We start from the raw sequence: 27,760 nt of genomic DNA, 5'->3' as shown, positions 1-27,760 counted from the left end.
GTCTAGAATGATGGTTTGAAAAAAACATGTATGACATTCAATTAAATGATTTTTTTTTTTTTTTTTGTTAAGGGTGCTTATGTCGACATATTTGAAAGAAACTAGTTTCTTTACCTAAAATACCAAATTGGAACACTTCAATAAATTAGGGCTGAATTTGTAAATAGGAATAAAACGGGGAGTAATTTGGAAAATATCCTAAAAGGAAATGGGAATAGCAAATCTGGATCTCCATCAATTTAAACCGATGAACTCGAACGGTCCTTCAACCACGCTCCACGACCCGGGATTCTTGGGGCGCCCCAGCGACAAGAGGCCTCGACTGTCCGTTTCAGATTGTTTCCCGCCATGGCTCCGATGGAGGCGGACGGCGAGCTGCCCACCGCTACACTACAAAGAAAACAAGCGATCTATAAATCTAAGGTGGCTGCTGTTCTCTTCTGGGTTTCTGATTAGCTCTCGTCTCTGTTTTATTTTTCTGTCTTCCCTTTCGTCTCCATCTTTTGGCATCTAAATCTGTTGCCGTTCAGATTTTCATGGGTTTGAATGGACTATGTAGGACGAGGGGTTTTTGCTGGGGGCACCAACGTACAAGGGTCAGCAGTACAGCCAACTCTACTTCGCTCGGCTGCATGTATTGAGGGAGCTCCTTCGTTCCCTTGCCAAGAAATGGAAGCCCCATTTGTCAGGTTTTCTTCATTCTCTTTCAAGTTGATGTCGTTGGTGTGTTGGTCATTGGCGAGTGATTAATCTATGAGGGGAAATTTACGCAAATCTTGGCCACTTTCTTGACATGTATATTTTTCTCATAACTGTGGTGGATGATGCAGTTCAGAATATTTTGGGTCTTGAAGAAGGGAAGGATTGTATCATCATCGGGACCCTGTACAAGCAAATGAAGCTCAAGCCTTCCGTTCTTGATGAATACTCAAAAGAGGTTGTTCATAATCTCCAAGCTTTGTTTAGTTGAATCACCTTTTTTTGTTTTTTTTTTACTCGATTAGGTTTGGGTTATAGGAGTGACTGTAAAGTATTTGCAGAGATCGTCTGTGCCTCTCGTGAAACCTCACAATTTCATGCATCCGGACGACCACCTAATATTAGAAGACGAGAGGGGACGAGTTAAACTCGCCGGCAGTGCGCTTCCTCCATCAGAATTTGTGACAGGTAGACACGCCATGAAAATCTTCTTCTGCGACAGCGTCCTGACTAAAATGTTCTTTTGACTTGGTGATAAAGGAAGTTGTTTAGACTAGCACTTAATTTGCGCTTTGTTTATGGCGATAGGCGTTGTTGTGGCTCTTCACGGCAAGGAAATTAGCGATGGTACCTTTCTAGTTGAAGACGTGCTGGAAGCTGGGCTGCCAGCACAAACCAAATTGCCTCTTGAGCCGAGTAATCTTGAAATACGGGCTTCTCCTTGCCTGTTGAATTTGATATGTTGACATTTGGAACATCATACCTTGCTGGCTTTCTGTTTTATTTTCATGCTCATCAGTAGTGTCTCCTTTGGTTCTTAGTTCCTTTCTCATTCTCATTCTTCTTGTTTTTCATTGCAGGAGAAGACAAATATGTTGTTTTTGTGTCAGGATTGAGTATGGGAAGCAGGTTATCTAACCCTCTTCAGTATCAGTTGCTTGTGGACCATTTAACTGGGCATTTAGGAGGTGGAAATGTATGTTTTGTTTCTTCTTCATGTAATTATTTATTTATTACGCATATATCATGTTTTTTATAACAAACAACAAACAGGAGCAAAGCATGGCATCACAGATTGTGCACGTGGTGATTACTGGAAATTCTGTTGAACTTCAACAGGGACTTCTTGCAGGTCAGGTAATATATTAAACTGGGAATGTTATGAATGTGTAGCCTCCAGCTGTAAATCAGCAACTAGAAGGTGCATCTTTTCCCTTTTCGTTTTTTTTTTTTCCTGTTTTCAATATAAGTCACATACACAATGAATTTGTTTTTTTCGCGTTAGACTTCCCATATAAAATAGAATTTCTTGCTTTCAGTACATCCGTACACATTGGTCATTGTTATTCTACAATTTAAATGTATTTCCTTCATTAATCCTTTTTTCCCTTTTCCAGAACTGTTCTTCTGTCATTTTCCACTTTTGCAAAAATGGAACACAAGAGCTTCCATTTTAAATCTGTAACTTTTATATAGTTCTTTCCTTGATCCTAAGACAAATTTGGGTGGGTCTGCAAATGGGGAAACGGGTATATACTTGTCTCTTTCAGAAGCACACATACACGAGCACATCAACGTGAAACATTATCGTAGAGGCAGCATCTCATTGCAAATGAGCTTTCACGCTGTTGCAAAACACAAGGTTGTGTTGTAGCTTTGAGATGTTAAAGAAAGGCACTAGGCAGTCTATTCATTACAAAGGAAAACATTCTTGAAAAGATGCATCTCCTATTACAGACTTGCACATCTTTATTTACAGTTACCACTAGCCCACAAGCCACAACTAAGCCACTTTGGGCTTCAGGGAAGCACGAAGTCTAATACACTGCAAGTCTGTGATGCATATATAGAGAGTCAAGAAAGCCTAAGGCTCAACCTTTTCAGGTTTTGCGTGGCTTTTGCCTGACAAAGTGCATTAACGGAGCTTGAATGTCACCTCCTAGTTTCAGTCCTTAATTGAGGCAAGTTTAATTGGGGAAGTGAGCTTAAGCCTGACTACATGCATATATTGTATATCTTTATTTGTCACATTGGGGAGGTGCTGAGGTGGAATCCTGCCTTCTTGAACTCCAGCCCTCTCACTTCCTCATTTTCCTTTCCCTTTCCCTTTGTATGTCAGCCATGTGAAGCTTGAATCAAACTGCTCAAGCTGAGTTTGATTTCAAAATCCTGCTATTTATATGACTGATCATGTCATGTTCATGATCAAGCACAGGCGAGCCATGCATATTGTCATGTTGAGGTCGGTGGTGCAGCATGTCTGATGAGGTTGATGAACAGAATGTAAAAAGGACTTTTATGTTAATGTTATCTAGTTTAACTGTGTAAATACATAAAGTAGTGATGAGTGATGACCATTGTCACAAGTGCCATTCTTGGGTATTCGAGCGAAACTTGAATTGAACTGCTGAAGGAGTCAAGCTTGAATTGAACTGTGCTACCTGGGTTTGAGTTCAAATCCTGATATTTATATAACTCTAGCATGTCATGTTTGTAACTTCGTACTCAAGCCCAGGTGAGCCACCAGTAAAGGGCAGTGGAGCAGTATGTATCGTGGAGGTAGATAAACAGAATGCCAAACTTGTATGTAAATGTCACATAGTGTAAATACATAAATTAGTCATACTCATGACTGTTGTCATACATATCATTCTCCGGCAAGTCTTTCCTTGGTTATTAATTGGGAAATTGTTTTCTTTGGGAAAATATCAGGCATTCAAAAAAATCAAAATATAAAAACAATAGAAAAACTATGGAACTTTTGAGTTTTCTACTATTTTTCTTACAAAAAATTGATAAATATTCGGAAAAATTATTAATGTTTTAAAAGAAGCCAAAAAGATTAAAATATGTGACAAACTATTTTCTAAGAAAAATGTCATATTTTTATTTGGAATTTTTAAGACCAATATCTGGAACAATCCTATCATGACCCCCCACTATGAGTTGACCCAAAACAAACATAAAGCTACTCCTTGCCAGGTCATTAAGAAGCATAGTTGGATCTTAAAAGTACTGCTTTGGCCTAATCTGTTGTCAGATATAAACTTCCAAAAACAATAATGTATCAAACTTTTTGGAGAACATGTTGCACAGAGTGTGGAGAGTGTGTGTTGTGGGTGGGGGTGTTTGAAAATACATAAGGTTGTCATGACTCACCCAATTCTAGTTAACCGCAAATATAAGGTCCTTGCCAGGTCAATGACAAGTATATGCGTCTATAAGTTGCTGCCTTGATTGTTTGTTAAAAACTCTTATTATCAAAATTTTGGTGGTTAAATGTGCATAATGTGTTACACCTGCCTACTTTTATTCTTGTTGCATTCTTGCTTTGCAGTTTTTAGTAATTTAACTTTCATTCTCAATTATCCACATTGTGCTAATGAAATTGGATGCATCAACATCATAAAATTTGGATAAAGGAGAAGAACATGATTATTTAATATACATCTATTTGCCTAGTGCAGGCCTTAGGTCCAAAGGACCAAAACAAGCTTTATGAGCCAATCAAGGAGCTTGATCTTATGTTAACTCAGGTTTGTTCCTGCTCTTATCCCAGTGAGAACCCTTGGCTAATATGGCAATTTAGTGAACTTTATTTCAGGAAAACAGACTTTTCAATGTGTGGAAGAACTTTTGAGATAATATTTAGCTTCCTTTTTAGTGTGTGAATCATTTTGGTGCTTGGTCATATCGTTCACAAGTAAAAACTTGAGGTATCGTAGTCTACCTTTGAGAATGAGGTCTTATTTATTTTTCCTTTCTTCTTTTTCATTTAGTATTGCGAGAAAACACATGTTAACAGGATACGTGGCTAATGCTGGTCTTCAGTTTAGCACATGTGGTCACTATCCTGATGACACAGACTCTGGCTTTCTCTCCTTGCCGGATGGAACCTGTTATTTGTTTTTCCTTCTCAGTCGGCTACTTTGTTTATGGTGCATCATGCCATAAGAACTTTTCAGATATGCATGCTGACTATAGTTGCCAGTTGACGCTGGGGAAGCTTTGCTGGTTTGATCCATTAGCCTGGCTGACCTGTTCTGCATGACTAACCAACTCAACCAAGTTGTATCAACCAGTCGGTCTCAAGGCCATGCTTCATCTTGTGCAACAATTGACATGGAACTACTTTTCTTTCTCCTCCCATTGCTTGCAGCTTGCATCGTCTGTTCCTGTAGATATTATGCCAGGGGCAAGTGATCCTGCCAACTTCTCTTTGCCTCAGCAGGTTGGTGCTGACTAGTTTCTTTCACTTATTTTTTATAATAGACTGACCAATTAGTTACAAGTTTGCCCTATATTTTCATTTGTCAGCCTTTGCACAGGTTTCTTTTCTCAGGAGCATCCTCTTTTAACACCTTCCTATCGAGTACCAACCCTCACCGTTTTATACTTGATGATATTCTGTAAGTTTGTCCTTCTGGAGTCGTTTCGATCTAAATATCACTGGTACTAATATGCTAACAACTTTGTAGGTTTCTTGGAACATCTGGTCAGAACATAGATGATCTTGAGAAATACTCTGATGCGAAAGACAAACTGGAGTTCTTAGAGCGGACCCTGAGGTGGAGGCATTTAGCACCAACTGCCCCAGATACGCTTGGTAATTTTTTTCTTGCTCTTCAGATTTTCAGGTAAATTTGTGAAATAATACACCATTATGCGGCCAACTAGCAAAAATTGTATTGGAATTCTTCTTCTGTTATTCTGACTTCTTCCCATTTCTGGTTTGCCCAACTAATTTCTTAACTTTGTAGGATGCTATCCATTCACTGATGGGGATCCATTTGTTATTGATGGTTGCCCTCATGTTTATTTTGTTGGCAATCAGAGCAGATATGAAAGTCGTATATTAAAAGGTATTTTCTCCTCGACACTGTATGTGGAAATGGTTGTACTTACTAGTTTGCATATCCCAAAGGTCATCATGCTTGAAGATCTTAGATGAACTTTTAGGATGTCTACAGAAAACATGCATATTTTATTCATTCGCGGAAGTCCACTGAATGCTTTGAGAAATTACCAATGACTGCTCAATTGACAAAGATATTATCAAAGAGCTGCCCGTTGGCTGACCTGACTAGAGAAATGGACACGCCTCCCCTGGCATCAACGCTCAAAAAATACTCTGTCTCTCTCTCTCATGTCTGGCAAATCTTTCGCTCTGTAAAGATGAAACTGAAGCAACATGAAATTCTAATTTCGGTGAAGCAATGTCGTAGTCTTTAACCCTAAATATGCTACTTGTAACATGTTCTTTTCAAGATTGAGCTTTGACTTTTATTGCTTCACTGAATGAAAAGAGAAGAAATATGGAACTAAAGGCTGCTGAATGAGTTAAAACGCTGTGAGTCACAGTAATTCATCGAATCATTAGGGATCCTGCTTTCAGGTAACGGAAATGCATAAGCCAATTTAATACTGGAGAGAATCTTTGACGACTTTGTGGTTCTAAGTTCCAACGTTCTCAGGAGATATCTGTTGTAGCAGAGCCTTTAACCTTGACGCTGCAAACTTCATTCCGTTGAAGATATTCCACCCCTTTGCAGAAACTTCAACCATTTTTTAACTTTCTTAAACCTTGTGCTTAGGATGGGTATCGGCAGGAAAGAGATGAGATTGGAGAGCGGTCTTGGCATTTGAGGGTCCAACCATGAGAAGAACCAAATTTTCTTGCGGCATATTCCATCAAAAGAAAGTAAGCCCCAAGAATTCATTTAAAAAGGGCGATATTAGAATAAGTGAGCAGCAACTAGTTTAGGGGCACACTATCTTTACCTTGCCAACTGCAGTTTAACCCTTGGTTAATTCAAGACAGTTATTGATGAGGCGGTAGTTTGGAATATTTTTGTCAACTAGGGAGTCGTAATTTATAGGACCCCATATTTTGCGGTTTTTTTTTTTGCAAGACCAACTTTTGGCCTTTTGGGTATTTACTATGAATAAGTGAAAGATGCATCTGTTTTGTATTTTTTTTATAGATTTCATCATCCATATGTTTTGAGGTTCAATCAGCAAAGAGCCTAAGACTGGATTTCATCGTCTTGATCGAAATTGTTTTCTTTGTTATAGGCTCTGAAGGACAGGTGGTTAGACTGATATGCATTCCAAGATTTTGTGAGACTGGTGTTGCTGTCCTGGTATGCACATTCACCACAAAACTTCTTTAACTTTAGAAGTCTTAGGATCTGAGCTGGACAAATTCTTCCTATGTCAATCTAAAACTGAAATTTTAACTATTTAAGTACAACTTTTTTTTCTTTCGAGCTGATGTGTATTAGCTGGTTCCTCCCTCCCTGATCGCATATATCGACATAGGCATGAAAGCCGTTATGTTTCTCTTTATACATTGGAATGTTACCCCCTTTGTGTTTGCTGGTTTCATTTCTTAGCCAACACTTTCCCTAAGTTGGATATCTTTACGGTCTGAAATAGCAGTCATTTCAAAAAATGCTTTGTCTCAACCTAGACTGCCCTTTTTTGGTAAAATGCCAATCATTTAATGATAGCTAAGCTTTTCATCTTCTATCCATCTTCACGTGTCTTTTTTTATCTCTTTTTTGCAATGCAGTTAAATTTGCGGGACCTTGAATGCTATCCTCTTCAGATTGTCTGTAACATATCTTGAAGTATGAGATTGAGGGAAGTAGGCAGTTGTTTTCGTCTCGGATTCAACATTGAGTTCTTGATAAACGTTTCTGCTGAAACTGTATCGTCTCATTTATTTCTATACTTTGTTTCTGCTTAAAATAGCTGCATTTGTTGTAAAATATGTGGTTTAGTTGCATGGCAGATGCTCGCTTCTCTCCCTTTCAAATGTTATTATATTACTTGTTGGGCACATCAGGAGGCGACAGCACCATTTTTTTTTCTTTCTTCGACTCTCCTTCTCACTCAATCCTCAAAGCTGGGATATGCAATACCAGGTTGCACCATTATCTTTGGTCTTGATTATGTGCATCGCTGAGCCGAGAAAACATACTTTGGTGGTAGATACTACTATAATACAGACTTTGTTCTCGCTTGGTTATAAGATTTTGTGAACGAACTAGCTGATTCATTAGAACGCCCTCTGTACAACATAGAAAGATTGGTGATGACGATGATGATGGAGAAAACGTCCGTAATTGTGGGTGTGTCTCTTGGTGTACGTATTTCATTAAAATGTGATTTTTGCACCCAAATATGGATTAAATGTACATCATAAAATTTGTTCAAACTCTATTTATGTTTGATCAAGCGATTAGCACACCTAAAACCCGGGAGAAGGTCTAAACTAATTCTACTTTTGTTAAACAGGTAAATTTGGGTTTTAAATATTTGAAAATGCGTAATATCTGCAAAGTTTAGGTTTAAATTTTTGCAAAAATGCGAATTTCGGGTCTACCTTTGCCCCGGCTAGAGAGGGCCAGCCTCCGTAGTATTTGACCGCAGTCCCAAACGAGCCAAGCTGAGTCGGTACAATCAATCGTGCTGAGGTCGATATTGTCCACACAAAATATACAAAATCTTTCTTCAGAAAACGGTCCGAGTAGTGAACGGCTACCGACGACACAGCTTTTTGGAACTTTCGTTTTCGCGGGAGAGTACTGCTCTCTGCATCATTTGCTGTCACTAGCCTGTGTTCCTTCTGCCGAGAGAGGAAGAGGGAGCACGGATAGAAAGAGAAGCGGACGATCTGAAGATGGGAATGTCTTCTGCTTCTGCAACAATCTCATCATCTTTGCCATTACCCATCCGCTTCGGCTTGGGCTATCGATTGCCCAAATGCAGCACAACCGGTACTTCAAAGTTTCCATGTTCGGGGTTTGCAGCACGCCTACGCTGTTTCAAGCCCAACAGGTAGGATCCTCCTTTCTTCCCCGCCATGGTTCTTCCAAGAATTTGCAACATGAAAAGATCGTAGCGTCTTTCTCATTGTTTGACCAGTTTATGACCCAGAAGAGCATATCTCTCTCTCTCTCTCTCTCTCTCTCTCTCTCTCTCTCTCTCTCTCTCTCTCTCTCCGATTGTTCGTTTATTTTTTCGAGATTTTCGAGAAAAAGTATCTTTGAGTTGCGGGATTCCCCCTCGCCGAGGTTCTTCCAAGAATTTGCAACATGAAGGGATCGTAGCGTCTTTCTCATTGTTTGACCAGTTTATGACCCAGAAAAGCCCCTCTCTCTCTCTCTTTCCCTCTCTCCCTGATTGTGCGTTCATTTTCTCGAGGTTTTCGAGAAAAAGTATCGATGTCTCGCGGGATTCTCCCTCGCTCAGGTTCTTCCAAGAATTTGCAACATGAAAAGATCAGCGTCTTTCTCATTGCTTGATCCGTTTATGATCCAGAAGCCTTTACCCTTAAATTTATAAATGAAAAGACATTAGATTCACATCGGTAGATCCCAAAGACATGCTTCTGTAAGTTAGGTTCATAAAAAACCTTCTTCATCCCTCCAATCTGCAAATTCCACTGCTGAATCTGCTCTCGTTTCCTGAATACAGAGCTTGCGTCCCCATCAGGATAACAATGGCAGGGCGTGGCATGACCACAGTAGTTTTTGCGTCGGGAGCAGATCCTCAGAGTGAAGGAGATCTATCAACAAGTAAAGGAGAAATAACGCGAGATAGCAGCGCAGACGGCCTTCCTATATGGACCATCTTGGCGGGTTTGGTTGTGTTCCTGCTTTTGTTGTGGTTCGTGGGGTCTCTTGTGCTGTGGATCCTAAGGTTGTTTGTTAAATGATGATGAACGTTTATGGTGTCAACGATGGCTAATAATGGTAACGAGGTTATGGTAGCATTAGTGACAATGATGATGGTAGTTCTCTTCCATGTTGAGTGGTACATTTTTGGAGAAGATTCGGGAAGTGCCATTTGGGCGCAGTTTTTCCGTAGCTTCAAAACAGCAATCTCGTGCACATTTCACGAACTCTTTTTTTCAAGTTTTTTTTGTGCATAAAGCTAACTAGGTATTAGAAAATTGATCACTCAATTTTTATTTATATAAATTACAAAGATTAATTGAAGTTTGAAACATCAAAGTATTCTGTTGTCTTAAAACCGTGCCCTGCCCATTGTCCAGAAACCATTGATCATATTACTTCAAACGTGATTATGTACGGAAATCATTCATCGTATTTAATTCTAACGTGTTTATTTTCTGTAATCTTGTATTTTCTATAACGAGCAACTACTGCTTCAAATAAGTGGTTTCTACTTGGCACTAATCATGTGTTCTAAGAGCTCAAAACAGCAACCCCGTCCAAAGATGCGTTCGTTATGTCATCTACATGAAATCAGCAAGACTAAGATTATTTGCAACCGGCCAGAAGAAAATGCATTCTGCATTTGGAGGCCTAACATGTCAAAAATATCAGGAGAACATATTTGCGTGCTGCGGAACTCTGCATAGTTCGATGTCGTTTCACGTAGATTTCAATGTGTTGCTGAGACAAAAAGCGATCCTTCGTGTGGCAGGAATGATTACGAGAAATTACCATAGATATGAACAAATCAAAGAAGCAGAAGGATATACAAGAATGAGACTGCACACGCAGCGGTATGCATTCTGTAGTTCTTACATAATTTCACTGGAGAGAACGACGTGAAGCTTCCTTCCAGTCTCTGTCACCTCTGAAATGCTATTCAAAGATTCTGAGATCTCTCCTGCAGATGACATTAAGAACTGCCGGCATTCTGAAAAGTCAGATTTAAAAATGGCTCAATGTTCAGTGGTAACCCGATCTTAATGCCTCAATGTATTAAAAGCATGTGTGTGGTTGCCCTATCTTTATGCCCTAATGTATTAAACTCTGTGTGTGTGCGTCTGTGTGAGAGACATAGAGAGAGAGAGAGGAGCAGTTTATTAGTCGGTTCAATGTTATGCCTAACATTAAGGTTGGGTTTGATTGCCTAGAAGCTTAAATACGAAGCAAATTTTAGAACCTCGGATCTGAGATCTGAGGTTTTAAAAGCTCTTGTTTGGTGCACTTCCTCAGCCTTCTCTCTCTCTCCTCCTCTCTCCACTTTCTTGCGTGGATCTGAAATCTGTGATTCATGGATTTCAGCATTCTCACGAATCTGAAATCTGTGATTCTTAAATCTACAGTTTGATAAACCTAAGATTTACTCAGCAAATCCGAGGCTAGCAAGCGCAACCATAAAGTTCTGAATCAATTTGTGGTGATTGACCAAGATTCATACTAAAAAAAACATGAAGATTGTGCTGCTTACGTGAGTCGTCCATGAAGTTCAGCAGTGACAAGGAAGCAAGTGCCCGACAAGCCATTTGATCATTGTTCAGTAGGCACTCTTTCAGGGAAGGTGCCAAAATAGATAAAATCGATAGCTTCATTTGTGCACCTGAAAGCAATGGGAATGCACAACTAAGCCACGTAAGAAAGATGAGAGACGCTTTCACCAATTCTGGAACTCCACTTGCTAAACATTTGGAGAAACATTCCCAAAGCAGCTTCTTCCCATTGTGGACAAACATGGATCCCAAGCCCAGGAGCCATCCTTGTCTTGCTTTTTCTTCCTGTTCCTGTGGAGGCACAACATAAGAAGGTTTAGGAATAAAAACCAACGGTATGACACATCAACAGACAAACTCTATGGTAGTAGGAGCCTAATTCTGCACTGGAACACCTTATGGGAAAATAAAATAATAGCCAGCTTGTGTTGATATACACTTTGTGGGGCAATAAGAACTGAAAGGTTGCATGCGAAATGTCCAGTTCACTCACGTGGACTCTCAACAACATAAAAAGTCTAGTAAAATGTCAGATATTAATGATTGCGTCATTCCCCAGGAAAGAAATAACCATACTGAGCAATAAATACTGTACCTGCAGTAAGTCAACCTCCCGCAGCATCTTATTCTTGTCAGCTTGCAAGGGATCCGTCAAATAATACTTGAACCCTGCTATCCTCAGCAGCCAGGCTTCTGTTAATGCCTCCCCACCACAAGAAAATAGTCCCTCCAGGACCAGGAAAGACCTGCATGTTTGTACTCGGACCTTTACATCAGTTAGACTGCGATCACAAGCTTCCATCATGGCATCGAGTGCCTCTTCCATGTAGATACTGCAACTTTTATGTTGTTTCTGCAGCAAAGTATTTTTTTATGAAAATTATTAGCAACTCCAGATTATTTTGTTCACTTTATCTATATTATTTTGAAGAGTGAAAGGGAAGGTAACAAAGTGCAAAAACTCTATAATTGTTCACGGTTGTACTGTTCATATGTATTTTATTCTGTCCTAAATATTAGCACTTCCAGACAATCAGAATTGGCTACCACTAAAATCTTTTTGACATTTAGGCTGCATGGATCCAGATGGTACTAGCAGCATCCTATGCTCATCTAAGGATGACAATATGGTACCAGTAGCGTCCTATGCTCATATAAGGATGACTCGAAGAACAGTATGTGCAATTTTCCTTTGATGAAAAGAAACTACATACCAGAACAAGAAGATGCAAGAGGAGAGTAGCAACCAAAGGCCTTTGTTCCAGTGGAGAGTTTTGGAGATATACAAGAAGTAAGTGCATCAAATTTATTGCCCCCTCCCGCTGTAATCCATCCAAGAAATTGGTAACAGCCACCCTCCTGTAACATACTAGGGAAACTGAATATGCAAATAGCCAACAAGACTAAAACAAAAACAAGAGAAAGGATTTTGTAAAATCTTGCAGAGAGTATTAAATAATCTATAGTACAAAGCGATTACCTACAATCTATAAATAAGTATGATCAATAAAATCATTGAAATTGCAGAATATATATATATATATATATATATATATATATATATATATATATATATATATATATATATATATATGTATAAGTCACAAAAAACGTTATTGTATTTTAAACGGCAGTTACGGCATGGTTTTTCTCAGGTATAAAACGGCGAGCTTAAAAAAAAGGGAAAATATGGTAAATTTTTAAAATTTTAAAAATCCTAAACATTAGGAAAAAAATAAATTTAAGTGACGAATTAATAACAAAAACATCAAAAGATGAGTAAATAAGCAATAAATAAAAATTAGAAAATGAAAACAAGTAGTTGGCATTAAAAACATGAAAAAAATGCCTCAAATGAAAAAGGGGAAAAACGTGTTTCTTTCTCCTTTTTCGTTTTGGCGTTTTTTTTTTTTTTTAAAAGCATTTTTTTTCCTAGTTTTGAATGGCTGACTTATTTCTCATGTTTTATGTACATTTAAAAAAGATGTGTTTTTTGTGACTATATATATATATATATATAAAGAGAGAGAAACTAAGATACAAAATGTAAGAAAATGAGGCTAGGAAAACAACAACATATAACTAGCAAGCTGATTTCCTTTCGCAACTCATAAGCAAGCAACAAATTACCACACCACATGCTAGTGTACCCTGGCATTCATGAAATAGTAACCAATAGAAAAATCACCACATAAGAAGATAGTATATAAAAGGTGTCTTGATGTCCACATTGCCTCAAATTAATTTAGAAACTTACCATTTGTCGATGCAACACAGTGCAGGTTACAGGCAATCTGAGCTTGTGTGCAGCTTGGTTGCTTCTGTTGCAGTCTTTAGAGTAGGACGTATTCAACACTGGGCTAGACTCAACTTATCTAAGAAGGGAAGAACCAAGCCTAGATCTTACCCAAATCCGAACCTGGCAATTTGAATGACAAGACTTTTGTACATTCTAACCTCCAAAGTCTAAACAACTTGTTGTTAGCCTTCAATGTCATTGTTATCCCTGCACCCATACCTATGTGGCATCACCCAAAAATGTGTCCTACATATGCAATCCTACCAAAATTGATGCTAACTTGAGGTACCAAAATATTCATAGTAGACAGTTGATGTTTTAAAATACTTGAATCGCCAGTTCCTAATTCTGTTTGGAAAATTAAACCACCAAACATAGGAAGGAATCGATGAGAAAGAAACCTGTGACTTAAAAAATATACCTGTTAAGGCAAATTAGTTCTATGAGCAAGAAGACCATCTCTTTTCTGAAGTGCGATCTATTTGCATGGAGAAGCTCAAGAAGACAAGCTTTGTTGACCTTGGCAGCTATGTGATTTCTGCAACTTCCATCAGCCTTAATACAACTAATAAATAATGAGACCACCATAACTTTTTCCTCTAAATTCCCAACTTCAAATCTCTGAATCAGATATTCTAAGCCTCCAAGAGAAATAAGATGCTTTATATTATCTTCATTTTCTTGTGCATTGGGACCACTGACAAGCTGGTCTAACAAAGTTAATGCTGATTCATCTGAACAACCAACATGTTTAATCATATCCTTTGATGGTTCGTTACAACATGCCAATGGGTGCTTCCAATTTTTAGCCTTCCACAATTCAATCATGTGCTTCAAAATAAAATTGGTACTTGGAACAGCTAAAGAATGAAGTATTCGTCCAGTAACAGGGCACCTTTTGTTTCCCTGTTCAAACCATTCAGCAATTGCATGGCGCTCAAAGGTATGCCCAGTTTCTAGAGTAACAGGTTCATCAAAGAGCTGAGCTGTAAGAGGACATACAAAATCTTTAGGCATACTTGACAGAAAGCCAGCTCTGTTCAATTCCACACTGGAGGTCACATGATCAAAAGCATTTATCAGCGTCAATTTGAGGAAAAAATATATGAAAAACCCAGAGATACTGATGGCATATTGAAGGAAAAACATTCGAAAAATCCCAAAGAGGTTTACACCAGTGGCGGAGCCACATATGGGATGGTGTGGGTAGTTGCCCACATCAGCCCGTCAATGTTTCTTTATTTTCACATTAATGTTTTCAAATATTTGCTTTGTTATATACATGAGTGCCCCTTTGGATATAGAATTCTGCAAAAGAGTCCCCTCCAGAAAATTTTTCTGGATTCGCATCTGGTTTATACCTTTTATATAGTGATTCCATAGTTCTGGATGTGGATCCCTTTCTGATCGCTCTACTTGTTCCATCACCCTGCATATCAAGCAATATAATATTCTCATTTATTTATAAACCTTGAACAAAAAAGCCTCAGAAAGACCACCGTGATTCAAATTGAACATACCTCAGCAACTAAATTATTCATCATCACATCCATTTCGGATAGTGAACAGTTAAAAGTTTCTGACATGTCCAACTTAAATGCAGTTTCAGCTAGCTTTTTCAGAGCAAGATCACTACTCAGACCATGCGACACTGGAAGTAGCAAGGCCTTCTCCGAAACAGCATCCCCATCTTGAACATTCTGATTTTCCATCAGTTCTTTTGAAGCTGCAGAAACTGCCTTTGGCAGTTCCCAGGATTCATCAGCTGCTGGTAACTGGCCATGTTTGTTCAGTTTTAGCAATCCAGAGTTCCATACATCATTAAAACAAATTGAAAAAGCATTAAAATCAATTACACTTAACTTGGAAAGAAAATTTTCATTGCTAACAACATCCTTTTTAAAAATATAAAGTTAGTTGTACCATTGCAATAATTTGTAACTACTGCATTTTCGGCTGCAGCCCATACTCAAGTCGGTTATATATACTTTAGAAAGCAAGCCATCAGTACACTAAGCCCAAACAGTTCTACCAAAATGATGCTTAGTTACCTAAAAAATAAAAAATATTAGTGATAGCATCATAGCCGCATTCCTGCACCATTGGACTCAATAAGTCCATTGTAAGCCCTTTTTTCTTCTTTCTTATCCTTTTTTCCTATATCTATTTGTTGTTTTTTTGCTTTTCATTTTTTAAGAACATATTATAAAAAAATGATGTAATAGTTACAAAGTTCCAAAGTAGAGTTTAATTTCTTATCACATAAGTTGAAAGTAAGAGGCTTACTTGCTTGGCTGGTACATTCAATGATTCTTTCAATGTGACTTGTCCCCCACCATCTAGCACCACCTGTGATTGGTTATCAGCTTGATCATTCCTGTCAATGATGCAGCTAAAGCTTCTAGTGCAAGAATCAAAGCTACACTTCCCGTTTCCATGGATTACTTCATCAGAAAAGTTAGTTTTAGAAGAATATCCAAACACAGCATCAAACCTGCCAATACAAATTACAAGTAAGACAAGAATTCCTTGGGTGTAACAAAAGAAAATATTCCTTGAACAAAGAGATACTTGTGCTTTGTGTAAAACATGCATGGCAGATATACGTGTCCTGGTAATGTAGATTTTATATCGCCAACAATACTGCTCTTTTGAATTCAATAACTTTGCAATTCAGATGGGCTTCTATAGAAAAAGATATACACAAAACAAGCACATCACTGGGAAGAAATGAAACAACAGTTCTACTGGTTACAGAGCAGGAAGGATCAAGGAAAGATACAAATATCCCCGCAGAGTGACAGAGAAGGGATATGCAGAGGTAAGCATTTTCTCAGGTCAGATAGCAATGAAGTCCTAAGAACCAAAGTTCCTAATGGCTGTTTGTAATTTGCAGCAGGATGATTAGTTTAAAACAAGACAGCAAAGTGAAGCACATTGTGGCTCGGTACCAAGCTGAGTGGTCCTCATGGAAAATTACATAGCATTGAGGATACACTTACAGGCCTTTTGTAATTGTTGGCTGTAAAGAGCAAGCACCATTAATTCTTAGCTGTTCCTCAGCTGTGGAAGTATCGTGTGACTCTTGATTCAAATTGCCATAGGCCAACCCGAAAGGGATACCAACAGAAAGAATTGCAGGAGCTTCAGCTCTGTCACTCAGCCACTCTCTGTAATAAACTGCGAGCTGATAAGTGCCGTTGTCCAGCAGTTTGTTGTAAACCTTGTCGATAAATTTTATTTTGCCTGATCCATTTGAGTCATTGTCTACAAAATCCACTTCTTGACTGTACCATACTCTTAGGTATAAAAGGTGAGGAAGGAAAAGATATTCCCACAACTCAGATAATAGAAGTGACCGAGCTTGAAAAGGTGCACTACTGAAAACTTGAAGAATGTGCTTCACAGCAGCTTTGTCCTTCCTTTGAATCTTCGCAAGAATGCCAAGATAGAGATGAGCACATGCTGCCAAACACGAATTGGGAATACCACAAGTGAACCCATACTTAAAATCATCAGAGTTTAGATCTGCAATGGCACAGAGCTGAAATTTGGTTCTTTTTAACTCATCAGCGTTTGTGGAACCGTCTGCAACATTTTCGACACAAACTATTGCCCTTTTCATGTTGACCACAAAGTCGTCATCACCGTATTTACTTTGGTGGTCGAAACCGATACAGGAATGACAGTGAAGACCAAGTGTTTTCCTGAAAGACTCGTCTCTCATGAACTGACTGATATAACCACTAATAACCAAAACCACTGCCTGAAGAGCATCTTGATCAACCAAGGGCCTCCGCTCAACACTTTCAAGTTCGTGACTATATCCAGGGAATGATTTTTCAGATTTTAAATGTTTCCCTCTATCACTGATATCCTTAAACCTATTGTTAGTTAGCACAGAATTACGGACGTCATGTCTCGTGCTTTCGTGCAGACTATTCCCCCATCGATAAACTCAAGGTCGTTGTCAATTTTTTTTTCCGCAAGTAAACTTTGTCTTCTTATGCTCTTCGGTACCTTCGCCTGAGACTTCACTCTAAATTTGTCATAGATTTTTCTTGGACTCTCTGGTTTATCCTGAGAACATATCCAAGTCTTGCCTTTGATATCCATGTTACTTTTTCTTGGACCAATTGCTTTATCCTGAGAACATATCCAAGACTTGCGCTTGATATACCCATCAACTTTATGGTGAATCAACGGTTCATTGCTTAAACTTCCGCTTTTCCAACAAGTATCTGAATTCTCTTCTTCAAAACTATCATTTGCCGGATATTTGCTATAATCTCCAGATCTATATTTCCAATTCTCCAGTGAAGCACTCCTATAAACACGTTTAGGTGTCTCGCCATTCAGCAAATAATTACGAGACTTATATGTCGAACCCGCTTTCTCCTTCGAAAGGTGCATCCTTTGATCGCTAAATCTCTCTCTCTTGCCAGAACTGTGCTCATAAAGCTTGTTTCTTTCTATGTCACTCCCATGATGAGGTTCAGAATTGCAGCATATCTGTTCATCGCTGAAACATGCCAGCTGGCTGGCCCTTTCCAGACCGTGATGAGCTTCTGATTTAACCATTTGTTTCCGTCCATATCCTTCCTTTGCAAGAAGCTCAGACAGAGGCACTGGTCCTCTCTCTCCAGGACTCATCTATTCAAGACAGAATATCAATTGCAACCCTCAAACCAAGAGTTTGAAACTAAAAAAATTCAGGAAAAGCTCCTTACTTTGCCACCTTTCCTTCTCCTAGATGAAATTATCCTTGTTCCTGCACAATTAGAGAGGAAATGTCTTAACTTCATAAACTACGAATTAAGTGAGGAAAAAAGAGGCTAAAAATGCGGAACAAAGCACAAAATTCATCATTTCAGCTGAAAGCAGAAATTGTTTCAATTATACAACGGAGAGGAAGGTTCTCTCTCACATATGATCTTAATCTCGTTTCTGGGGGAAAAAGAAAAAAGCTCGACTATTTCGACAACATAAGGAGCAATCCAGATAGAAATCCAGGATGTGCAATAAAAGAAATTCTGGTAACAACATACCGCTCGATCAAAAAGGTAAACAGAAGCCGCAACTATCCACCGCCAGCGAAGCAGGAGAAATCTATAGTTTCCACGATCGAAAGACGAGATTGCTGTCTCTCTCTGGGATCTCGTCGAGAAATCCTGGCTTCAACCGCAACACAATGAGAGCAAATCCAAGGAGAGGTGTCGAGGGGGAGAGCGAGCGAAACAAGAACGAGAATAAGAAATGGCTGGTCTGGCGCCATTTTTTGAACTTAAGGTTTCCAGAGGATTCTCTTTCCGCCAAGGAGACGACGAAAAAGGATCGGATGAAGACGAAGGAGAGGAGGGAGAGAGGGACAAGGCGAAGAGCCGGAAGATAAGCCAGAAGGGTTGGGATCAGACGACCGCGCTCTTCCATAGGCTGGCTTCAGTGGCAGAGCCCGCCGCTTTACCGTTACTTGTCCGTTGTCCCCCTCCGCCTGTCCACTTCCGTCCTGGACCAGAACTACCGCATCCCAATTCTTCCAATGCAGGACCCAGAATTTGATCCTGGATCTGTTTGAATAGACCCGAACTATAAGGGGCCTTCCTACAGCAAGTGGACTGGAAAGAAACGATCCAAGTGCTAATTGAATTATGATCCGCCATGCAGTTTGGGCCTTTGGTATCGACTCTTAGTATAAATTTGAACTTCAAACCGATGTGATTCTCGGGTCATCTCAATTTTAAGATCCGAAGCTATTGGACGTATCTTATTGGCTGTAAGCCTACAACTGGTCCGATTTGAACCTATTTTCCTTTATATTCAGTTAACCCTTTTACACCTGTAAAGTAAATCCTAAGGTGATTTCTCCTCTGCCTTTTAGTTTGTCTCTGCGACGGGAAAGATCCGCCTTGGATTGAGGGTCCTAATCCTTGACCTATTTTACCGACGGTCATCAACTCAACAGTGTAAAGTTGAAAGCTTTTTTGAATAATTCTCTGGTTTCGCCCGTGATTTGGTGTGGCCTCATCTTGCATTGATCCGAACGAGCCCCTAAGTTGCCCTAAAACCTTGCATGATTACACTAACTAACGATAAATTAACAAAGAAAGTATGCAAGAGAAGAGACGATCATCGAAGATAAGAAGAGTCAAAAACTTCAATTGCTTATCAATTGTATCCAAGGAAAGATTAATCATATATAGATGGAGAACTAAAATAAATATGATTGGATACAGGGATATGCAAAGCAATGGTCCGAATACCTCATGAATCAATGATAAGTTGTAAATGCATTTAGGATAATATAAACTGAAATAATCTTCTGAACCCACCCGTCTGGATCTGCAACTAAGCTTCTGTTTCGAGTCGAAATGGTGCAGGAAATTCCGTATGGACCTGATCCATCTCGGATTAGAATATGCAACCTTTTAGTTTTAGAGTTGAAAGAAGCAGACGATCCAGATGCTGGAGAGCTATTCATTGAAAGTCTGGTCATAATCAGATCGGTTGCAAAAACCTTCTAAAGGTGAGTTGCGTCTGCACTGGTGTCAATGCCTCATAAGTCATAGGCAGGTTGAATCTGAACCCAGATTTAGCACACGTATTTAAAAAGCGAAACTACTTTTTTTATTATTTAAATGATAAAAGATGCCCTTCAATGTTATTTTCCCTTATCCTTTCTTCTAAACGAAGTAAAATCTTGTCAACTTTTTCGAAACGCAATCTAAGAATATTTCATGAGATTTACATAAAGATTGTAAAAGGGGCATAACCTTGGAAGATTATGACTTCCTGCTTTATATTGTTTGGTGCTATTTCTGCTTGCTTTTATGTCTCAAAATTTTATAATATGTATAAAGTCTTATTTGAAGGAAAATTTCACTATTGCTAGGAGATTTGCACCTGCAGCCAACTTTTTGAATGTTTTTAAAGGAAATGGAGCCCTTTTCACGAGGTTCTACACTCTCTGCCAAGATTTACAGCAGCAGTGGAATCAGCTACAGTTTTATGTTCTGGCCGGCCACTTTTAGTTTTGTAGCTGGCCATCTTTTATCCTTAGCTGAGAAAGGGTGTGCCTAAAAACTATAGGTTGGGAAAATTTAATTTAAAGATGACGAAAGAACAAGAACAAGTAAGTTTATTCTCGATTTATAAATGGGAAATTCTTTAGAATCATTGGCAGGGACATGGCAGCAGCTCTTTCTTTTTTGGAACTTGTGGGCTTCACATGCTTTCCAATAAGAATAAAGTTAATTGCTACTGCCCACAAAATACTGCAGACAAAAACATCCGTCAATGTCATGCAACAAGCTACACTCCTCTCGGCAATATTTTTTTTTTACTGTAAACAATGAAATTACCAAAACAGGTCGGGGAACAGAAAAGAAAAAGAGAAAAATGCAAGTTGGGGTTTCACCGACTCCTACCAGTTTCGTCACACTTTGGGAAGGATATAAGGGTGACAATCAATTCATTAATATCAGATGGTGAACAGTCACATCGCAGTCGCCAACAATGTTACTGAGAATAAATTAACAAAAACAAAACATCCTTAACAGTAGAATTGCAAAAATAACTTCAATTGCGATATCAAAGTAAATCAAATTCTAATGTCGGCTTTCAACAATTATAACCATGTGAATGTGATCTACACCAATGAAAGCCTAAGCATTGATTTGTTAAACTCTTTTTATATATTCAGACAAAAAAAGGTTTTCTCGATCTCAAAGTTTGTGAAAGGTATCGACATGGTCATTATACGTTAGAGAAGTTTAAAACTGCCAATAAAATGTTGAGCATGAAATGAAGTTTAAAAACTTTACTGCCATTAAATGGAACATACATCAAATAGGTTGGTTGGTGAGCACATCAGCTTAACTAGAAGAGTGAAATCTACGTTCTACGCTCTTCAAACTTCTAGGGCGAAGTCGAATCCACTTCCAAAGTTATAGGCTCAATGCGGAGAAAAGGGGTTCCCACCTAACGAAATAACTTTTTACCTCTAACGGGTGGTGTTTCAATTGTTATGCGGTGCAGTTTTTTTGCCTCATTGTTTTATATGGGAAAGATTGGATGAGAAAGTTTTGCTGAAAATGCACCGCGAGAAGAGAAAATGAAAGGCCAGTTTGCTCCCCATCAATTCTTTGGCCAACAACCGACCCGGAATAGATCAGGGGAGCATCGGGCCAACCTACTTCATTCTTTTTTCGGCATGTAGTTTGTTTGATGTTTATGTTGAAGCACCTAAACACGCACACTTACACGTGCACAAGGCCTAACTGTTTCCGGCCAGTCACCGGCCGGAAAACTGTTGGCCAGCGTGGTCTGCCAGGCGTGGCGTTAATCAAAGTAACAGTAGAGTGTGCTTTCTTACGAGTGAGTGCAGTTCAAGAACACAAGGTCGGTCACAAATGAAGACTCTCTTATTTGATGGCCTCGATAAAATATGTGCATTGCTCGTGTTACGAACTTACAATTGAACACGATACACGAGTGTTAAAAGCACTTAAGCTAGAACCCGGAACCCGGCCTGTATTGGATTCAGATGCAATTTTGTGTGGTTTGTAACTCTTCAAGTTATGGTACACGGATGAGAAGCCGACTCTCCTGAAATGAATCAAGGTGACTGCAATTCTCAGACAGGTCTAGGGAATGGTATCCATATTTTTATCATACTCGCAAATGAACGTGTTAACAAATTAGTTCCAATCAGCTAAAGTCTGGGATGTACATTAAAATCATAAAAACCTCAGACCAGTCCCGATTACTGCGGTTCAGCGGCATGCTCCATTCTCCATGCCTCAAAGAGAAAGAAGAGGGCCTTCTCAAAGGAGCAATGTTCTTTGTGCGGTTTGCCGAGGATGTCACGGTGGTGAAGGCGGCATATTGAGGCCCCGAAAGGGTTTGCCATGCTGTTTTGGGCAGGACTAATATGGTGCTGGTCACTAGTTTGAATTACATGAGCGTCAACCCCGCTTGTGTCAATGGGCGGGGCCAAGACTCTTTTTTACTACATTTAGTAAGAGGCTTCAGCTCTTACTTGGTCAGTGAAATGTTCCTCTGGCTCACTAAAAGTGACTAGTGGGGAAGAAGATACGCAGGCAAAAAAAGTTCCAAGACAAGAATTGTAGAAACAGATGTGCGTAAATGAGCAAATCTTTATCACAAGTAAATATCTAAGGCTCAAAATATGTATCGGTATATATGCGGCAAAAAGCCACTTACAATGAAGACAGAGAAAAAAGAGAGAGAGAGAGAGAGAGAGAAAGTCAGCTTTTACTATAGTGAGTAGGACGCTGCAAACCTGCCCAAGTTAAAACTCTATTTGCGTTGTTCTTCTTGCATTCTCTGATTTTATTTTGCAAATAAATTAATTTAGATGGTTAAAGAAAACAAAAGTAATGAACAGGATTTGTATGATCCTGCTCATTTCAATTGTTTACCTTAGCAACATTTGGACTTAATTACAGGAAACCACTTAAACAATGATCCTATCGTAATGCACTTTGAGATTTGTGATAATGTCATGCTACGTTATCCTCGTTGAACATGGCAGTAGGGTGTTAGCGGCTCAGAGCTCATCTAAGCCCGAGCAACACCTAGACAAAGCTCATCTAAGCCCGAGCATTAACCCAAGACTCGACAAAGTCGGGATCAGACTATAACAAAGCTTTTGGCGGCAACCCAAGCCCAACCTGCTTAGTGTATGAAAGCGCGCCCTTCCCAATTGTCAATTGTCATTCAATACAACAAGCCTTGACAGTATTGGTATGGAGCGGACTTTCACGGCCACCCGCGCAGGCCATGACATACAACCCGCTCCGGAAAGTTTTAGATATATAAGAAAAATTCCAAACCTAACCATGTATTCAGAAATAACGCCAAAGCAGACACTCCTTCATAAGAATGTCCTTTTTGAGAAGACTAGGGGCTTTGGGCGTGAAAATTTAGGGAGGGGCCCGATTTTCAGATTCCCGCCGGCGGGGCCCACGTCCCTGTCAAAAAAGCGATCCTTTGATGTGGTCCCCACTCAAAAGGCGGGAGACAGAGCTGCCCAACCGTCTGTAAACAGTCTCAGCTTTTTGACAAATAATAAATAATGTTCCCTTTGCACGACAGCTTTTACGTGTTATTCTGAAATAGTCTCTATACTATACAAATTTTCAGCAAAGCCCCTTTTAACTTCCTATGTTGTCCCATAGATTGGGGTTCAGCGGTGTGGCCGGTTTATACCGTCTTTACCACAAAGGGTACCTTTACTCTTTCACGATAAGTTGTTTTCCTTAATTCCGTTTTTGTCCTTTTATATGGTTTACCATCTAAAATAATATTTTTGACCTTTAAAGCCCTTTATAATATGGAAGAATTTAACGTTATAAATTTTTCTAAAAAAATTTATAAAATGAAATTTCTCCTCTTCTAATTTGAGGTTCTGTTTGATGACAGGATAATTTTTTGTAAGATAAAATTAACTCTATTTGATGCAAAAGGTAAAATATATGAAAAACATTTTTCAAGACCTTCCAAATTTACCTAAACATAAATTAAAATATGACCTTTCAAAACAACAAAATGTTGAAGTTTACACCTAAGCATACTAGCACACACAAAAATTATGTAGACAAAAAATTTGATCGTTGCAATTCCTAGCTTCATTCCTTACAATAATAGCTTTTATTTTTGGATTGCAATAAACTATAAACACAAAGAAAAAGAACAAAAAAAAAACTTTGCTGTTGAAATGCTTAAATATAGCACTCAGTATAAAATAAGCCATAAATTATGGAATTTCACTAGAGTATATGCCGAAAACAGTTTGCCCACTCTTAATATCACAAACTTTTATGTACATACTTACAAGCGCACACTAGATCGAATGGTCATCAGCCAAAGCGTCCAGTTTAAGGGAAAAAAAATGAATTTGTGAACCAAGGCCAACCCAACACAGACTCGAACAAGAATTTGGGACGATGACTAAGGTAAACAAATTAGGAATATGATCAGAATCACGAAGCATACAGATGAATAGTTTTAGGCCTTCCTCACCTCGACCATTATGAACGCATCCTGCGATGATGGTGTTCCAGGAAACTTCATCTCGCTCCAGTTCAGGCATTTCGCCGAACAACTGGAGTGCATCTGTGATCCTTCCGCAGTCAGCAAAACCCATCATCAAAATGTTCCAGGAGAAAGCGTTCCTTTGAGGGATTTCTTCAAAAACCCGACATGCACTGTCTGGAAGCCGAAATTTCCCGTACATATCGATCATGTGGTTGGACAGAAAAATGGAACCTGGTAAAAATCTGGACGTAATGAGGTGGACATGGATGCTTTCGCCATGAGAGGCAGTTCCGAGCTTGACGCAAGCTTTCATAACATCGGAGAGACGCTGAGAGGTGGCCATGTAAGCATTTAGGCATCGTAGTACCGGCGAAGGCCACACCATCCAACAACGACCATGCAAGATGGAGCTCCAACCCTTCTTTTCACGACCGGAATGTGGTGGTGGAGCTCAATAGCTGTAGCGAGAGAAGAGAGGCAACGAGAGAGTGACAGAGGAGATTCTGCGTTGTGGGTGAAATTCCCTGCAATAAAAAGTCCGACCTCAAGAGGCGGATTTTTTTGTGGGTTAATTTTACCCCCACCGTAGACATTTTTTCAAATGAAAAATGTCGACGTTTGATGCACAAGTTGTTTACCGGGGTAATTTTTCATCAACCGTACGAATTTCATCCCATGCACCATTTTTCCTCTGCATCAAACAGGACTTTAAGAAAATATTAGATTCGACAGGTTATATTTGCTAGATTGAAGAAATTTGTTCCTACCAAGTTTGGCTTTTGTGCAATAAGGAATTCATGTTAGTCTTTTTTTCCTTTTTCAATGGAAGTTATCTCTCCTTGGTTAATTATTTATTCAAGCTTTCAATAGCGACATCTCGCCGCCTTTGTGGCCTTTTTCATTTTTACGCTAATATCTCACGTTCACTGTTAATTCATTTTAGTCTCACCTGTTATGGTGATGATCAAATGCGCAAGGCATTACCAAAGCAGGTCAGCATTGAAAACCAACCTTGATTGGTTGCCCACTCTTGTTCACCAGCAAACGGCCATTTCACCCTTCATATTTCATACGTTACATTTGTGTGATTAGTTTAAAGGAAATAAACGTTTGCAAAATAAAAAAATCAACAAATTTCATTGCAAGTAATGTGTCGGGTGCACTATGCACCATTAGTTTTCATTTATTTTGCGCAGAAAACATCTAAATCACACACACATGTATATGTAAAGAGAGAGTAAGGTGAGATCACTTCTCTTTACCGGGAGTCGTCCTCCTGAATAATTTAATTCAAGTTTGCTACAGTAATTGAACAAATCCAATTCATGACAGCGAGAGAGTTACGCTTTTTGGCCGGTGGAATAGGACGGAACAGTGCCACCAAAAATTGTGACCAACGGAGAAATTCCTTGTATATAGCAGCCGAAAGAAGTCAAGCTTGAAATAAAGAGTATCCAAAGGTACGGGAATCGTAAGAAAAAGCTAAGTGGGGGCATTTTTGTTTCCTGTCACGTCTCCTCCTTCCATGTCACACTTGCATGATCCATTCCTGGCTGAGTAGCAGGTATTTCTTGTCGTGAAGAAAATTGTCATAAGGGATGACAAAATCACTCTCTGTCTCGTTCGTTGGGAAGCCTGTCATGTTTGACAAACATGGGACTCAGGAGAAGAGATTGCCAACAGCACGCTGTTTTTTATTTTGTAACTCAGTCCTACAGATGTTGGATTTTGATATGAAAATACCATATACAATTGCTACAAATATCGCGAATATCAAGTAGAGTTAATGTCCGGTGCATTTTATCCGGCATCTTGAAACATCAAGTGGTCGGTTGATTTCAATTCGCATTAAAAAGCTTACACATTATGCATCTGCATTTGTAAATTTTGGTTCTGTAAGTCTGTCAATTTGGCTTTTTTTTTTTATGGTGGCTAGATCAGTTGAGTTGATTCCAGTAAGGTCGTTGTTGGGGATTAAGCCATAAAGGGTGCCACATTTCATGCACTATCTATGCATTTTTATTTGTTTTCAAAAAAATTATAAAAAGCAGCGTAGCTTTTACGCAAGTCATTCAAATCATGCTCGAAATTTAAGTTATTTTCCAAAAGCTGCCTTTCCATAGAAAAAAACATAAAGTGGATGAATAGTTTACAAAATCACTCATCTGGATCAGTATTATTTTAAAAACACGAGACTGTAATTTTGATTAAAATGTGCAATTTTGCAAGTTACACCTTTAATATTTTCCATGCAAATGCGTTACTTGGGAATTTCTCTTAAAAGCTAACAGCTTATTAGTTGACACGTAAAAGGAAAACAATAATTTGTTATTTGCAGAAAGATGAATTGTTTCCCATAGACGGTTCATTTTTTTTTAATACTATAACTCTTCTCATTATTATTTTTTAATTAACATACGTACAAACATTCATTCTTTTTTAAAAATGCATTAAGGTTATAAATTTTACCTATCGGTAAAATCAATTCAGCTGAGTCGGGGAAATCGGCCACGCCCCGAACGGGCAGCCCGGCCGATTCAACAACGACAACTCAAGCTCTTTACGAGATAGACTGTGTAGGCTCAGGCCCGTGTACGGGGAAGCCATCAAACAGTGAAATTTAAGACGAGGGGGTCCGCGCCCACCTAACCAACCGGACCAACCCCCTGAACACTGTTGCGCTCCCCATTTTAATGCACGAACAGCGATAAGAAGGGAAACCCTAACCGCAGTTCGAATTTCAAACCCACGGCACCTCGTAAGGATAAAAACACCAAAAAAAAGAAAACCGAAGGCCGATTTTGCCAATGGGATTCCCAAAACCAAACGGGGGCATTATCGTCATGGAGAAGCACAGCACCCTGCAGCGTAATCGAGGGAACATAAAGCAAGACCATACATAACGTGGTACGGGGTCCTCAGGTGTGTCCCTATATTAATTTTTAAAAAATGTAAGGCGAGTTCAAGGAGTAAGCCACATGAAGCGAGTGCCTACCAGCACGATGGCAGAATGATTTTTCTAAGGGTGCTTTTCCGTGTGCGTAGCTTTCAAATTAAATATGAAAGCTCTTAAAATTCAAGTTGGTAGATAGTTTTAGCATTGGACATACTAATTTGTTCGTATATTTAATTGGTTGGAAGCACAAAGGGTGTGTTTGTTTCGGGATTTTAGATCAGCAGCGGTCGGGATGATCATAGCTTTAAGAGTCGAACCTCCTTCTCTCAACCGGACTTTAAATCCACAGTCGTTTATGTTACATATTACATATTCATGGTTTTTTTTTAATCAACAACTATTTACTTGAATGGCAGACATTTACATCTCAAACAACCTAGGTTGGAGACTATATTAAACGCAACTTTTAGTGCAAAAGCTGAAAAAGAAGCTTTCATTGAAAAAAAAAAAAAAGCGAGTCGTCGTAAAGACTGTGGCCAAACAAATCTCCGATTCGATGTTAAGAAAAGGGAAT

At 39.1% G+C, this 27,760-nt stretch overlaps 3 protein-coding genes across 3 annotated transcripts; 2 read left to right on the top strand and 1 right to left on the bottom strand.

Moving 5' to 3' along the window:
* Positions 1-275: 275 nt before the first annotated feature.
* On the top strand, positions 276-7,545 carry LOC116260538 (DNA polymerase delta small subunit). Its single transcript, XM_031638969.2, has 14 exons — positions 276-423; positions 560-689; positions 831-937; positions 1,041-1,167; positions 1,288-1,395; positions 1,560-1,675; positions 1,753-1,836; positions 4,167-4,235; positions 4,859-4,930; positions 5,017-5,108; positions 5,178-5,305; positions 5,460-5,561; positions 6,775-6,842; positions 7,274-7,545. Exons 1-14 carry the CDS (start codon positions 349-351, stop codon positions 7,328-7,330), a joined length of 1,335 nt encoding a protein of 444 aa, XP_031494829.1. The 5' UTR covers positions 276-348; the 3' UTR covers positions 7,331-7,545.
* Positions 7,546-8,219: 674 nt separating this feature from the next.
* Positions 8,220-9,610, top strand: LOC116261176 (uncharacterized). Its single transcript, XM_031639807.2, has 2 exons — positions 8,220-8,544; positions 9,184-9,610. Exons 1-2 carry the CDS (start codon positions 8,387-8,389, stop codon positions 9,422-9,424), a joined length of 399 nt encoding a protein of 132 aa, XP_031495667.1. The 5' UTR covers positions 8,220-8,386; the 3' UTR covers positions 9,425-9,610.
* A 542-nt stretch (positions 9,611-10,152) lies between these two features.
* Positions 10,153-18,647, bottom strand: LOC116259779 (putative E3 ubiquitin-protein ligase LIN-1). The gene is made up of 11 exons (XM_031637691.2): positions 18,281-18,647; positions 17,963-18,003; positions 16,235-17,885; positions 15,519-15,726; positions 14,753-15,007; positions 14,594-14,661; positions 13,654-14,283; positions 12,148-12,292; positions 11,529-11,786; positions 10,915-11,224; positions 10,153-10,377 (listed from the first exon to the last, which is right to left on the bottom strand). Exons 3-11 carry the CDS (start codon positions 16,957-16,959, stop codon positions 10,259-10,261), a joined length of 2,718 nt encoding a protein of 905 aa, XP_031493551.1. The 5' UTR covers positions 16,960-17,885; positions 17,963-18,003; positions 18,281-18,647; the 3' UTR covers positions 10,153-10,258.
* Positions 18,648-27,760: the final 9,113 nt, after the last annotated feature.

This window comes from Nymphaea colorata, chromosome 9 (genome assembly GCF_008831285.2).
Source record: "Nymphaea colorata isolate Beijing-Zhang1983 chromosome 9, ASM883128v2, whole genome shotgun sequence".
NCBI classification, from domain to species: domain Eukaryota; kingdom Viridiplantae; phylum Streptophyta; class Magnoliopsida; order Nymphaeales; family Nymphaeaceae; genus Nymphaea; species Nymphaea colorata.
This window is presented reverse-complemented; position numbering and strand designations above follow the sequence as displayed.